This window comes from Centroberyx gerrardi, chromosome 1 (assembly GCF_048128805.1).
Source record: "Centroberyx gerrardi isolate f3 chromosome 1, fCenGer3.hap1.cur.20231027, whole genome shotgun sequence".
NCBI classification, from domain to species: Eukaryota; Metazoa; Chordata; class Actinopteri; order Beryciformes; family Berycidae; genus Centroberyx; species Centroberyx gerrardi.
In genome coordinates, this window is record NC_135997.1 from 32,426,745 (window position 1) to 32,442,362 (window position 15,618).

The 15,618-nt window shown below is 43.9% G+C and overlaps 1 protein-coding gene across 1 annotated transcript in view; it reads left to right on the top strand.

Annotated features, from left to right (window-relative positions):
- Positions 1-3,688: 3,688 nt before the first annotated feature.
- Positions 3,689-15,618, top strand: part of znf536 (zinc finger protein 536) — a 99,213-nt gene continuing 87,283 nt past the window's right edge. The window contains exons 1-2 of the mRNA XM_071913166.2: positions 3,689-3,750; positions 6,682-8,990. Of these exons, the coding sequence (XP_071769267.1) occupies positions 6,683-8,990 (2,308 nt within the window). The 5' untranslated portion in view covers positions 3,689-3,750; position 6,682. The remainder of the gene's footprint in view (positions 3,751-6,681; positions 8,991-15,618) is intronic.

Sequence of the window (15,618 nt, forward strand, 5' to 3'; positions counted from 1 at the left end):
ACACACACACACACACACACACACACACTAGTGGCCTGGTTTTCTAACTGATTTGACAGGAAGAAGAGCTCAATCACAGAAACAGAGTAGCCCAAACTTAATAGAATTCCACTCTAACAAGTGTTTTAGTCATTTATAATAATGACTATTTGACTGGGGGACTGATTTTTACATCCGGAGCTTTGCAGAACCATCAGGTCCACAGTTTGAACATCAGCTGACCCGGGACATCTTGGCTCTAAGGACTGATCCTAGAGGCCTCTCACATAGCAGATTCAGGACCAGTACATAAGCACTTGAGTCTTAAAATTTGGCGTTGTAAACTCAAATTTTATTTGCCGTTCAGCTGCCAGAAGGCACAGCGGACCTGCCAGTACCCATTCATTTAAGAGACATCATCTGTTTTGCCAATGTCAATTAGGCTTTGACCGATATGGGTTTTGATTTTTTACATTGAAGCTGATATTTGTGCCGATATTCGATATCTTTGACCACTTTCATGCCAAAAAGTTCCTGTTTCCACCAGCATTTTATTGTTCCCAGGGTGTAAAAGCCTCTGAAACAGCATTTTAGACCATCATGGGACATTAAAACTCTCCACTGAAACCCAGACTAATGAAATTCCTTCAGGTGTGTTAGCAGTTTCTTAAGCCAGAGTGAGGCAGGTTTCACTGCAGGTTTTACAGACTGACAAACCAGAAGCCGTCGAGTCCAAAAAAAATCAACTTCTATCATATCTGCTCGGACAGGTCGATATCTGATTTTTAATAAAACGCCGATACCGATATATCGGCCTCGCCCTGATGTCAGCGTCTATTCAGTTGCACCCCACAACATTAACAAAAGAGTACGCCGCAGTAACTGCTGTATTAATGCGGGATGGATGCAGGGTAGATGTGTGATTAGCCGCTTCCACTATCATTATCATGTCAGTTATTGTAATTTTTATTTATTTTTTCGGTCTCCCTCCTTCGCTCCTGTCACACCGCACCTCGCTAAACAGAGGCTGCTTAACAAATGTTCGGCGCTATTAATCCTCCGCTCATCGCCCGGCTTTATTCGCTGCTGCGGGGGTCTGTCCGCACCGCTGTGACCACTATTGTAGCGCACTCAGGAGGGGGAGAGAGGCACTCACAGATGCACGCGCACGCACACACACACACATACACACACACACACACACACACATGGGGACAGAGACATCTGCGGGTCATCATCATCATAGTGGGAATAATACCAGGGATGGTTATCATAAAGGGAAGCTTTGAGCTCCCGGCCGTCTTGGGAAGATGATTTGGCCGGCCCAGAACAATGAACTGTGGGAATCCGCTTGTCCCGCATTGATCTTCCTCCCATGGCATCCCCCTCGCAAGGCTGTCAGAGCGACGGACGGATAAAAAGGCCCACAACATTTTTCTCTCTCGCTCTTCTCTTTTCTCTCTCTCCCCCCCCCCTTCCCCGCGTCTTTCCTTTCTTTCCGTCGGGGGGGCTCCCGCTGATCGGCGGGGATGAGCTGAAAGTTGAACTACCTGTTGACAGGGCCTCTTAAACAGGCCCTCAATGACATATTGTGCGAGAGAAAGGCAGGGAGAGAGGCAGAGGCTCCTGTTCGCTCGCATTCGTTCACTGATCTATTGAGTCCGTCCTCCCTTGCTTGTTGTTTGCTCTGTGTTCCAGCTTGGCGGTGAGGCGTCTTTAGAAACGGATAATCTAATGTTTTTCATGGGTTTTCCACTTGTTTGTGGTAAAAAAATTTTTAAAATTTGCTATTTTGCCAAAGTCGTATTAAGATGATGCTTCTGAAACGTGTCAATTAGAACGTTTTTGGTGTGCGATGTGGAAAATTCACTTTACTGGAGTTGACCAATCAGTTTACGTTTGGGGTGGATGCTCTACTACTGTGAGCCAATCAGAGCAGTGGCTCTTTCAGGCCTCTGAAAACAACAAAAACAACAACAAAACAGCCTGTAGCTCTTTAGGTGGGAGCGGGGAGAATAAAATACTAAAAATATTTATAATTTATTTGCACTTGACAGAACTTCACAGGTGTGTTTCTTAGACTGAAGCTAATGATATAAAATTGTAAGAAACATAACAAAACACCCCCTTTAAAAATCCCCATATTTAAAATCCAAATAAACTGGATATAGGTGAAATCTGATCTTAGTCATGCCTCCGACTTTGCCTCTTTTTTTTTCTGTTGTCAAATTGAAGAATCCATTTTTTGAAGCTTCATATCTTTTTGATAGTGCAGAGTTATGAGTTTTGATCAAGAGGCTCTAGGCATGGGATGGAGTTAGGATTGAAACTGGCAGGGGTTTGTGTGACTGTGTCTTCCATGTGCGGTTCAGAGTGTTTTCGCCTCATTACAGAAAGTAATAATGCAGTGAAGTCAAAGAGCGAGAGAGGGGGAGAGAGAGGAAGGAAAACAAGCCAGCTTTTTTATTGGATTAATTAGACTCGTTGCGAAGACCACCTGCAATAGAGACTAAACACGAGCCAGGGAGAAACTCATATCTGGTCTGTTGTACCTAGCTAAGCACTGACTCAAACTTTTAACCGGAGATAAATGATCTTCGAAATGACTAGCGAGTCTTGTTTGTACTCTGAAAACAGTCTTACCATACTTACAGCTTTTGATTGGAGCAGAATGTCTCTGCCGGTTGTGTAATCAGTAAATATTTAGCATTCATCTCTCAGTACATGCAACATATGGTAAACACTCACATTCTCCCTTCCACGTCAGATTGCTGTTTTCTTCCCCCCATCCGACTCATTAATGATCTGGTGCAAATATGATGGAATTCAGCACATTGTGAATAATGATTGATTTGTTTAATGCAATGAATTTGTTCATTAGGACTTAATGAGGTATTGCATTGTGATTAGTCGATGGGTTTTGTGTCGATACATGCCAAAATAACAAAGTAAAGTCCAACTAATGGGTTTTCGATCCTTTTTGGGGTTTTTTCCTCCTCCTCTTGTCTTAAATGTCAGAGAAAAAGTTTTATGACACAACTCAAGGGACCTCAATGGAGATCCAGTCATAGATTTAAGAAGCATTACGTTCGGAAGTTGAATTTGTTAGGAATTGTTTATCTCAGTATGAATTTGTAATAGGTAGCCTTTTCCTAATATTGAAACTGTCTTTCATATACTTCAATAATTTATACAGTTACAATTATAGAGGAGCACATATAAATCCCTTATGCATTTATGATGCATGCTAATATTGATAAGACAGAAATGAACTGAGCACATTCAAATTCTGACTGAAATACACTTCCATTGTGTCACAGATACCACTTATAATTAAGCCGAGGCTTGAAGAGAAAAGAGAAGAAAATGCATTAAGAGAAACCAAGTGAAATCAGGTTTTGTGTGTGTGTGTGTGTGTGTGTGTGTGTGAGAGAGAGAGAGAGAGAGAGAGAGAGAGAGAGAGAGAGAAAGTGTGTGTGTAATTTACTGTGTGTATGGGTGCATGTAGTGCTTTGCTGAATATTAAACCACAAACTGTAAAGACAACAACTGAACCTCTGTGAGAAAATGCTAAAGGAAGTCTTTGTGGTTGTAGAGGCATCGGATGAGCCAATAGTTTTAATGAGGCAGCATTGCTGTACACGCCAGGCAGTGATAAGGTTATACAGGTTAGGGTAACAGGAGATAGATACTAGTAGAGGGTGTACGAGTCTGAAAGCCATGTCAGAGACAGTGAGCCTTCGTAGGGACAAAGTGCTGCCAACGCAATCGGTAAGAATGGCAAACTTGAGCCTTTAATCTTCAAAAATCGTGATGTTGTTCCTTTATATTGTGAAGAGTTGGTGTTTCTGTACATTTGACATGGTATTTTGCATGTGATTGCTAACAGCACCAGTCGAGACTATGTCAAAATAGAAAAGGTGGTTGAGGTGATTGTTGTGGACAGCCATTTGATAGTGCTGGTTGAGCTGCACCATGTTCACAGTGTCTTTTAGAGGGCATTCGCATATTGAATTGTTGTCTATAGTCCAAGGGCTGTGTGTGTGTGTGTGTGTGTGTGTGTGTGTGTGTGTGTGTGTGTGTGAGAGTGCGTGCCTCTGCCCGTGCGCGCGCGTCTACTTGTACACACCCTCAAATTCCCTCGCATGTGTGTGTTGATATGAGCGGAGGGGGGATGTCACATAAGAAATGTCCTTTTTAATCAGGGGAAAAAATATAAAATGACTCGGGAGCAAGGCAAGCATATTAATGTGCCTCATTTGCATACGCTCGTCAGCCAGGATACGTTATAAAAAAAAACACAAACTGGATTCGTCAGTTCATTTCACATTATTCCATTGTCTATCTGCCTTTGTTATATGTTAAAGATAAAGGCAGAAATCAAATTGAAGAAAAGGGCAAGCTGCTATCTCCCCAAATGAGCAACAGCTCATCAGCCTAGTTTAAATCACAGATTTCTATTCCAAAAGGCAGCCGCCTCTGTAAAAAGGGCCCATTCAAATAAGGTCTTCTCCGATATAGGCACGCTTGGTGATGGAAGCTGGGGTGTCACATAAATATAATTTAAGACCTGAGTCGTTTTAAGCAGTCTAACAAAGTTTTATCTCCCCCTGCTATTCTCCCAATATTAGTCTCACAATAAATGTACATATATTTTTCTATTTCAATATCAGCCTTTTACTATTAGGCTTTCAAAATGTTTTATATCTTGGAGGAGCGCGGCGTTATCCAAGTCACATGAGAGCAAGCTCGTACGATCTGTCATAAATTTAAGTAGGCTTTGACAGAAGCATGTCTAGCCATTACACATAAGCCCACAGAACATAACATGTCCATTATGTTCTTGGTGAATTCAATTGAATTGCTTTACGATACTTGTGCGGAGAAATAAGAAGAATTCAAAGGGCAGCCCACAAGCGTCACATTCTTTTAAGCAGAAGTGGAAGCCGGTCACAGTGTCTAATTCATGTCCGCGAGATAAGAATCCACCATCAACAGTGTGTTGGAGGGGCCAGTGGCTAAAAGAACAGGCAGCCCTTATGTCTACTGGCCTCCTACTGACGGGAGAGAGAGAGAGAGAGAGAAAGAGAGAGAGAGAGAGATGAAAAAATTCAAATGAACGAGAAAACAAATGAACCAAAGCACAATTTAGATTCCTCTTTAGTTAGAGAGAGGGAGAGACAGAGACAGACACGGAGAGACAAAGAGAAAGCCGAAGAGAAAGACAGAGTCTGACAAAAGCTCAGTTGTCCTTTATCCCTGTTAAGTGTGTATGGCACATGCGTGCACATATTTAAGGCGGGTGTGCCCCCGCCACCGCCAGATTGGGCACATAAGCTCCCTGAACTGGCCGCACTCCCCCTTAAAAGTGAACTCACCTAATGCCAGCGCTTTAGACTGCCTCACCCTGAAAGGATTTTTGATGATTATAATCATGCGTTATAGCACAGTGGCTGCCACTGTTACCAGGCAGCATACTAATCAGCTTAATGAGATATTATACAATATTTTGTTGACCAAAGCAGAACCGTGGTTATTGTTTCTGAGGGTTTGACCCCTGCCAGCAGCCAGAGGAAGTGTGCAGATAGATGTTTATACCCCTCCATCTGGAGAGCAGATGGATATGCATTAAAACCAATGTTATTCTTTTTTTTATTTATTCATTGAGGTTACAGATATGAAATGAAAACAGGTTTTGTGACAGCACAAAATGCTCAGTGGAAATTGAGACACAGTAACCCAGGACTACACCATTGTCCTTTGTTATGGAGCTGGTAGCATCACAAACACAAGGACCAGAGTCGCCAGTACTTGCTTATTCCTTTTAGACTGAGGGTGTGCTTGCCCGTTTTAAAATTTTTTTCATGCTTTATAGACTTCTGATGCATTGGGAACCATTTCAATACGACCAACTGTTGTTTTCTCCATCTTGGAAACCATAAGAGAGTGAGGTAGAGAGAGTGAGAGAGATAGAGAGAGAGGGAGAGTGCGGGGAACAGAAAGAAACAGAGGGAGAGCAAAGTGATTCACATCAAATGTAGTGTGGCTCTTTAATGGAATATTACGCCAAGACAAGTGTCGCGGCACCAAGATAAGACTGTTGTGTTTACTGGAGTAACCCCTTGGTTTTAAGTGCTATTGTTAATATCATAATTGTAGTATTGCGGTGGCTTCACGACAATGCCGTTGCTCCGTTTCATTAAGGCGTGTAATTGGAGGAATTCTGATAGGATGGGCACAAGTAGCTTAATTATACACCGCTCACTGTGTTTACGGAGTAATTATTCCATCCAAAATGGTGTTACATTTTGAGAAAGTTCTGAGGAGTCACAGTTTTTCTCCAGGCCCTCGGCTCTGACAATTCACACAGTGCTGTGAATCAAGAAAGATAATTTTATTTTATCATACTCAATGACACAGCATGAGTGTAATTTTCCTAAATGAAGTAAAACATTCATCCTGAACATGTGGTCAGATTGTATTGTATTTTTAATAAGAATAGCAATTAAGAATAACACACTCACTCCCACCATGGCATATTCTTTTAAAATGTAGCATCTTATTCTACAATCTACATAATTTTTAATGTTTCATACTAATTCAAAGAATTATAATGGGTTTATTGATCGTAATACATACTAAAAAGCAAACCGTGACTGACCTTGTGTCTTTCTCTCTCTGTCTTTCTATCTTCTTTTACAGGATGGAGGACTCAAGTTTGTGCCTTGGTGTGTCGTCGGCAGTGCCTGACGCTGACGCCCATCTGAGCAGTGCGGTGTTAAATGGCCGCTACCCCATCAGCCAAAAGCTCCACCAGCTTACCGCCCAGCTAGGACACGCCTTTCCTGACTTGCACCGCCCCCAACAGATCCCTGAGGAGAAGGCAGCCACCCCTCTGGACGAGAAGACCCACCACGCAGCCCTGGCCAGCCAACCTATTAGCAGCCAGATGGCCCTATTAGCCAACCAGCTCAACCGAGACATTGACGCAGGGGCACTAAGCGGGTTGAACGGGCGTGTCGACCTGCAGCAGTTCCTCAATGGCCAGAACCTGGGCATCATGTCCCAGATGAATGATATCGAAGATGATGCCCGCAAGAACAGAAAGTATCCCTGCCCGCTGTGCGGCAAGCGCTTCCGTTTTAACAGCATCCTGTCGTTGCACATGCGCACTCACACGGGAGAGAAGCCCTTCAAGTGTCCCTACTGTGACCACCGAGCTGCCCAGAAGGGCAACTTGAAGATCCACCTCCGCACCCACAAGCTGGGAAATCTGGGTAAGGGGCGCGGCCGTGTCCGGGAAGAAAACCGGCTGCTGCATGAGCTAGAGGAGAGGGCCATCCTGAGGGACAAGCAAATGAGAGGCAGCGGAGGTCTCCTCCAGACAGCCCAACCCTTACAGCACCACCAGCCCCATGTGAGCCTCAGCAGCAGCACTAACCCCCATCAGCAGCAGCCAGGCTCGGCCTGTGGCCTCCTCACCCCCTCAGGCCTTGGCACTCCAGACTCCCTCTCCCAGCCCTCTTCTTCACCCAAGCCGGCTGGCACCCAGGATGAACAGTCCCTCAACCCAACTACAGGCTTCCGCTGCACCTTCTGCAAGGGGAAGTTCAAGAAGCGTGAGGAGCTGGACCGCCACATCCGTATCCTCCACAAGCCCTACAAATGCACTCTGTGTGAGTTTGCTGCCTCCCAGGAAGAGGAGCTGATAAGTCACGTGGAGAAGGCCCACATCACAGCTGAGACCACACAGGGCCAGGGTGCTGGTGGTGCCGGTGGTGAGAAGCCTGCCAATGAGTTCCGCTGTGAGGTGTGCGGCCAGGTGTTCAGCCAAGCCTGGTTCCTCAAGGGCCACATGCGCAAGCACAAGGACTCCTTCGAACACTGCTGCCAAATCTGTGGCCGCCGCTTCAAGGAACCTTGGTTCCTCAAGAACCACATGAAGGTGCATCTCAACAAGCTGGCCATCAAAAGCAAGCCACCCCAACCCAGCGAGCAGGACATGGCTTCAGTCAACAGCATGAGTAGCCTGGCTCAGGAGGCTCATGCCAACCTCTATTCCCGATACATCTCCTGTCTGCAGGGAGGCTTCCTCTCACCAGACAAACAGGGCCTGAGTGAGCAGCACCAGATGCTGGCTAAAGCAGGAATAGCAATGAAGGAGAAGGAGATGTTGGGGAAGCTGCTGGGGCCCATGGCAGCAGGTATGGGCCATGGGCTGGGTGAGAATGAGAAGCGCTCACTCCTGGGTTGCCTCAACCTAGTGCCACCACTGAAATCTAGCTGCATGGAGCGCCTCCAGGCAGCCGCTAAGGTGGCAGAGATGGATCCCCTCAATAGCTACCAGGCCTGGCAGATCATGGCTCGTGGCATGGCTATGGACCGAGCTTTCATGCCCAAGGAGCAGCAGCAACAGCAGCACCATATGCCCCATGGGCAGGAAGATGAGATGGGTGGTGGTGCTGGGGCCATGGCCTCCTTCTCTAAGGAGAAACACGATTACTCCTTGATGGCTTCCACCGAGAGCTCCAAGCAGAAGCAGCTCTCTGAGGCCCTGCAGGGATCCAAGGCCGCCAGCGGTGCCATGATGTCCATGAAGGAGGACGGAGGAGGCTACGACAGCCACCGTGACTTCATCTCTCACCACAGTGGCGCCGGGGTTACTGGAGGCCTGGCCGGTTTAGGAAGCCACGGCCTCGACTACGGCCTCTCCAGCCTGAAAGAGAAGCCTACAGAGTGCCCCGACTGCGGCCGGGTCTTCAGAACCTACCACCAAATGGTCGTCCACTCCCGAGTCCACAGCAAAGACAGGAGAGGCATGGAGGAGGCACTCCAGCAGCAGGGCTTGGAGGAGCGCCGCGGGTCAGCCAGCGACCCAGAGTCCCAGTCCATCAGCCGCTCCACCACCCCGGGGTCATCAAACGTGACAGAGGAGAGTGGAGCCGGGGGAGGGCACTCTCAGACAGGCAGCATCCAAGATGACAGCCCACACCCCTCCTCACCATCCTCAGGTAAGAAAAGAACATTATTACATAATGATGAGTGATAACCACTTGTATTTTTTGGTCAGTCTGTGGACAAAGGGATCTACATTTTATCTCCTGACATACACCTGGGTATTATTTTTCCTTTTTTGATAGACGCTATTCAATGTTTTTGTCTCGCAATCTTACAATCCTACCTCCTTACTTTTCACTAAGAATCACTGAAAGTGTATTAGTGTTGGTCTGTGTGTGTGAGTGTGTGTGTGTCAGTGTCGGTGTGTGGGGTTTATCAAATCTCTCTCTTCAAAAGGGAATGAAAAAAAAAGCCCACAAAAAGTACCCACCAATGAATCAGAGCCACACATTCCGCACATAACTCAGATACTTAACGCCTTTGTTCAAATACCCATCAAACACCCTCACAGAGAGGTCTGCTTATACAGGATCCTTAACACACACACACACTCAGAGTTTTCAGAAAAGAGGCCATACTAAATACACATTCAGGTACACGCACTCTTGCTACAAAGGGCAGGGCAATAATTGTACACAAAAAAACAACTCCCCGAACACTGCTTTGTTGTCGGTGCCAGTCACATTAGGCCGTACAGAACTCAATATACTCTAGAGAACACCAACTAGGGAGAGTCCTGCTTCACCATTGCATCCACGTCTGCAGGTTAGCAGCACTAGATCCCTGCGGAACGCGAGTAAAGACTGGGTGCGTGGGGACGGACTCGTTTTAACCACAGCGATTAATACACGTCTTTAATAAACACGTCGGAGACAACCGCACCCCTCCCCTCCTCTTACCCAGCAAACACAGGCCGGCCGGGGCTAGATAAAGTGTATGTTTAGTAGGATTAAGGGAGGCTCGTTGCTAATGATTACACAAGTTTTTAAAGGTAACTTTCGCTCGCTCCTCGGGGCGCCACGCCGGCGTTAAGAAGCGCGCGCGGTAATTAGGTCACGACTATGCGATAATCAGTCGGTTTAAGCTAAACAAGACACTAATTAAAGATATACATATAAAGCAGGTCAAAAAAAAATTGGTGAACTTCATTTGCAAAAGCGGGGATGTGCTTTTAAGTCTTTTGAGAGAAAAATATAAATAAATATAAATATAAATCAGAGTGGCTTAGCTTAAGGCTGTAAGCAACTTAATTCCACCAGTGGAGACGAAATTGTTTATTTATTCACAGAGGCATGAAGTCCTTATCATGCCCGTGTAGTGTGATGGGTTTGAACATGGGACGGGCTATGTTTATTTTAATCTAAGAAATAATAACAGACAACCCCCCACCCCAATTAGGAATTAATGAAAATGAGAGCGAGATAAAAACCTATTTTCTTTATAGAGACTATTAAACATAACACTTTCTCAACAGGGTGGGGGTGTAGCGGATGTAATTATCTTCTGAATTTTAATGCTGGAAGTTTCTCTCTCTCTCTCTCTCTCTCTCTCTCTGCATCTCTCTCTGTCTCTCTCTTTTGACTCAAGCACTTTGAATCTGATGAGTACAGCTCGTGGCGTTTCAGCAACTTCAGAAGTATTTACATCCAGTGTGTGATATTCTAAAAAAAATAAATGAATTAAAATATAAATTGACAAATATAACACATAGTATTCACCACCAAATGTTTTAATAAAGCACAAAGAAATGCATTATGGTGCCCAGATTTAGGTAAGTAGTCACTACACTTTACAAAAAAGCCAACAAAAAAACATGATGATGAATTGAGATGTTTCAGCAGTATTGTAGCCACTTCTGTTTATCAGTGATGATAAAATGGTTAGTGGGATATTGTCTCTGGATAAAACCTATTCAGCTGCTTTTGCCTTAACATTTTCATCAAATGTAATGAAAATCAAAGTCAAACAAAATAAGCATACTTTACATTTACTTCAAAATTACAACCAAAGCATGCCATATAATATATTGTTGATTTGTTTTGGGCCCTTTCTGTCAGTCATTTATCAGCAAATTGTACTTATATGTTCATACAAGTATGATTCTTTTCCATACCATTACAAATACATTTATGAATGGATTTATGATTCTCTTGCAACTCTTACAACCCTGAGAATCGCTGATCTATTTATGTATCTATTTATCTATATCATTTCTGAGAAGAAAAAAAAAATCTCTGGGAGAAGATTTTGCTGATTTGTGTAAGTAAGAACAATAAAAAATAAATACCACTTACACTCACAAAATGAAATAATTATTGAACTTATCACATGATGTGCTCAACAGTATTTTGAGGGTATGGAGCAATTGACATGAGTTAACAATAACTCATCCAGAACATTGATAGTGCTAAGTTATATACATATATTTTTTATTGTTTGAAATTAACCCTTCATATACACTCATATACTTTTCCTTGTCCCCAAACTCTCCAATGTAAAGGTGCTAGCACTTTAACATTAATAAATCATTACCACATTAATTTTGAGAGATTTGTATAATTAATGTAAACAAACAAGACCATCACCAAGAAGAATGGAAGCCTTTGCACTGCATTTTTCATTATGTGCCACTGGGTGGGATTTGGCAGGAAATCTGCTGGATTGCTTTACAGCACAAAGGGAGATTACTTTACAGCACGAAACAGGAAGAGGGAACTGTTCTTCCAGTGTAAACAGAGCTAGAGCTTTCCGTTTCTGGCAATGATATATCGATGCTTAAAAATTGTTTTCACATATATTTTTCTTTCCACCCATGTTTCCTACCTGTGCTCTATTTTGCCACCCGCTCTATCCCTCCCCGTTTCTTGCCTTGCTCTGTGTGCTCGCTGTGATCGAGTGTGATACACAGGTGAAAACCCCTGAGTCTCTCCTCTTTAATGGATGTCTGTGTGTGTGCGTGTGTGTGTGTGTGTGTGAGAGACGTGTGTGTGTGGTGGGAATCATGCCAGCTACCTCCCACTGGCTTCACCAGGCCTTAATGTTGACTTTGGAGACCCCCTGCCTGCTCCGGGGAGTGTTTTCTATGTGTAAGTGTGTGTGTGAGCGTGTGCGTGTGTGTGTGTGTGTGTGTGTGTGTGTGTGTGTGCAGGTAGCGTGTCTTCGCCCCGGCCCAGTGTTCAGTCAAAGCCTTCAGTGTTTGATACGGCGGCCCTATTGAAGCTCTCTGTCTATCTATTACTGTCATATCTGAAAGGCTGTCCTCCCACTGCTATTGGAGAGCTTTGTGAGTGTATGAGCCAGAATAGGATGTCAGACAGTAGCCTACTGCTAGAGAGCAATGGCAAAGGTGGAAAATAGATTAGTAGAATAGAATGGAATAGAATAATAGGCGTATATGAATGTGAATGGAATACAATGCGATTGTGCTGAAAAGAATGGGGAAGGAAAACTGATTTGACTTTTAAATCTTAAATATGCTTGTTTTGCTACTTGATTTTTTTTCCCTCTGCTAGTAATCAGATGTAGCGAAGCCTTAAACTTTTGTCTTTCTTCACAACTTACACAATGTGATTCACGTTTGGAGCTCAGGGACTCTCAAATTAGAAGCTTTGATGTGTGAGAAAAAATGTGTCTGAATCTCATGTGGAGAAAGGTGTCATGCTTTTCCTCTGCATGCGTGTTTGTTGTGTGTGTGTGTGTGTGTGTGTGTGTGGGTGTGTGTGTATACAGTATGTGTGCATGTCAGTGTCTTCTTAAGTGAACAGGATGTGGTTGGCTGTACCTTTGTCTTACTCTTAATATCTCAGACTTTCCATTTTTGCCTAGTGAGAAGAAGCTAGTAATTCTGCATGTATGTGTGTGTGTGTGTGTGTGTGTGTGTGTGTGCATGTATGTGCAATGCTTGTGTATGTGTGCGCCTCTGCCCCGCCACCTACCCACAGCAATTTTGAGTTAAACTTGAATTATAGTAATCAACAATAACATCTCAACTGTGAAAGAAGGTCAACTCCGCCGCTTTTGTCTTTGACACCGCACTTGTTTGAAAGCAATGAGGGGAAAAAAAAAAGAGAGAGAGAGAACGGAGGAAAAAAAGAAAAGAAAAACAAAGGCCTCTGTCAGAGATGTCCTTTAAGGACCTTCCTTACTACAACTTGGCTCAGCGGCAAACCTTGAACATGCTTTCCTATTCAGTGAAATTCTTTATTTCTTTAAACAAAACAAAGGAGTAATTACATTTACGCCCATCACCATCTCTTCTTGTTTAGTTATTGCTGGATTGACTTGACTGTGGTGTTATTTCTCTCAGATTCTCCGGATTCAAAGAGATTGCGTGGAGAGACGACATGCTGTACAGTACACAGTGTTTCTTAGGTTAGGTTAGGCAACAACACATCTTACCACAACTGGAGGACCTGATCGTGCCTTTAAATAATCTTGGTAGCTGCTAAATGCAAGTAGCCCGCCACTGAAAACCCACATTTTCACACCAAGGCCTTTCTCCAGCGACCGTACAGGCAAACCCGCTTGCAGAACGTGTAAAAGAGGCTTTTCTTCATGCGTGTAAGGCCTAAAGCAGGAGAAGTCCTCCTTACATGTACCTCTATACCCCCTCCTCCCCCATCCACCCCACCCCTAAGCCCCCCACTCCCACCTCTTGGCTCCTGGCTATAGAAGCCTCTCTACAGTCTCTCTCTCTCTTTCTCTCTCTCTCTCTCTAGAGAATCCCCCATGTCTAAATATTTTTTTTTTTTAAAGAGGAACAGCGTTTTAACATGGCAAGGATTAGCCCGCATATCCCTGGGTCTTTACCGCGGCTCAAACAAGCAGGCAAAATGCTCGCTCCATACAAATTGAAATTGGATTTGCCGACTTGACGCCTTAGGTTATAAAGCGCGGATATTCATCTAATTGCGTCGTTACAATGGGGGCGTAATTACACATGCAGACAAACTGTTACAGTGTAATTACTGTGTCATTAAAACAGGAATAAAGTCAAGTTGAACAAGATCCAGATTAATATGAATATGCATGTGGTGACAAAACCGGATCTAGCTAGTTATTGTCTGTAACTTGGTGAGTAGTCAGTACTGGGAAGGGGAACACCTTTAGCTTTACCATCTATGAGAGTCCAATAAATATATGTGAACCGAAACATAGCTCACCCAAAGCCAGGAAGAGAATTATTACCTGTCATATCATAAAGTTGTAGAGCTGCTCCATAGACAGATTGGCAGAGATGGCACAAATGACTTTGAGAACACTGGGTGTGTGGGGATAAATTTGTTCTGGTTCAGAACTTCTAACACCACTGCAGAATAAAGTTCATTAAAGTGTAAATACTCAAAAAGACAGTCTCCCATTCAGTGTGGAGTGGCTCCAGTTTATTCATCTTGGTATCATCACAGAGTCAAGTATTCTGGTTTCTGGTTTTGGGAGAGAATTGTTTAAATTTAGGAGAGAACTGGCTCTGGGTGGGAATTGATGTGTTAGCCTAATCGGAGGTTTGTAGAAGCACTGTAAAGATTCACCTGAGATGAGGTAGGACTTGCATACATATACAGTACATACAGATAGGCCTGCATGACTCTGTAGAGCTGATTGGAGTTTTTCTCTGAGTTTTTCAAGCTTAGTAAAATTAGACTGAAGTCAAGTGAAAAAGGCAAGAGGTAAGAGACGAGGAAGCTAATATTATGAAGCCTAATGCTCTTGCTACTAACTGAACTAGCTAGTTAGCCTAGCTGACCTTCCAAGTTCACACTGGCTATCTATCTAGGTGAGCTAGTTAGCTAGCATGCTGACTTTCCAACATCATGAATGCCATGGTCATGAGTGAATGAAAAAAAAAAAAAGGCATTGTCCTGATACTTTTTATTCATATTTTGACCAGAGTTACTTCTTTGCCAGTTAGCTAACTTGTAGTCCGAAAATCGTTCATTGGCTCCGCCTTTTGAAGTTTAACTCAACCAATAAGATTATTTCTGCCTCCAGTGCAGCTCTGCCCACAAGAAACGTTCACGCAGCTTAAACTGCTCACTCTGATTCTCTAGAGTTATTGCAAATGAACACGCAGAACAAGCAGGTGGGCAGAGCTAACCATAGGTGGGCACATTTTAGCTTGTAGTTCTTCACTACAATGCTGCGCTACAACGGGAGCCATCGCTCTGCCTTCAAAGGCCCTGAGTCTGACTGCTGAAGCAACACACATCTCCTCGCTGTATGCTACATTACTCCTACGACACTACCTCGCTCTGCAGCCAACACTTTGAAATGAGGCCAGTCCTCTGTGGGTGTGCGCGCCCATGTATGTGTGTGTAAAACTATGTGCATTAAAAAATAATGAATTATGTCTTTCATTTTTTTTTTCCGTCTCTCCCCTCTGCATAAATTACTTTCTCTTTGTAATTGACATCCGTTCCTCTACTATTTCTCCCCCCCTCCTTATTCTTCTTTTCTCTATAATCAGAGAACTCAATGGTTACAAAACCTGAGGTTTCTACCCCCCACTCATTTGAAGGAGTCTGGCCTGTCATATCTGTATTTTTTATGTGTCACCAAACTTAAATAGACAGTCATTGTGTTACAGGCACATTCATTCCCCGAGCTGTATTTTTGTACAGTAGGTCAGGACTCTGGTGTCTGGTAAATGATAAAAGTTCTATTCAAACGCACTAATTGTCAGTGTGCTCCGCTGATTGACATGTCTCGGATAAATGCAGACTTAGTATTTTTGTACACGCTTGC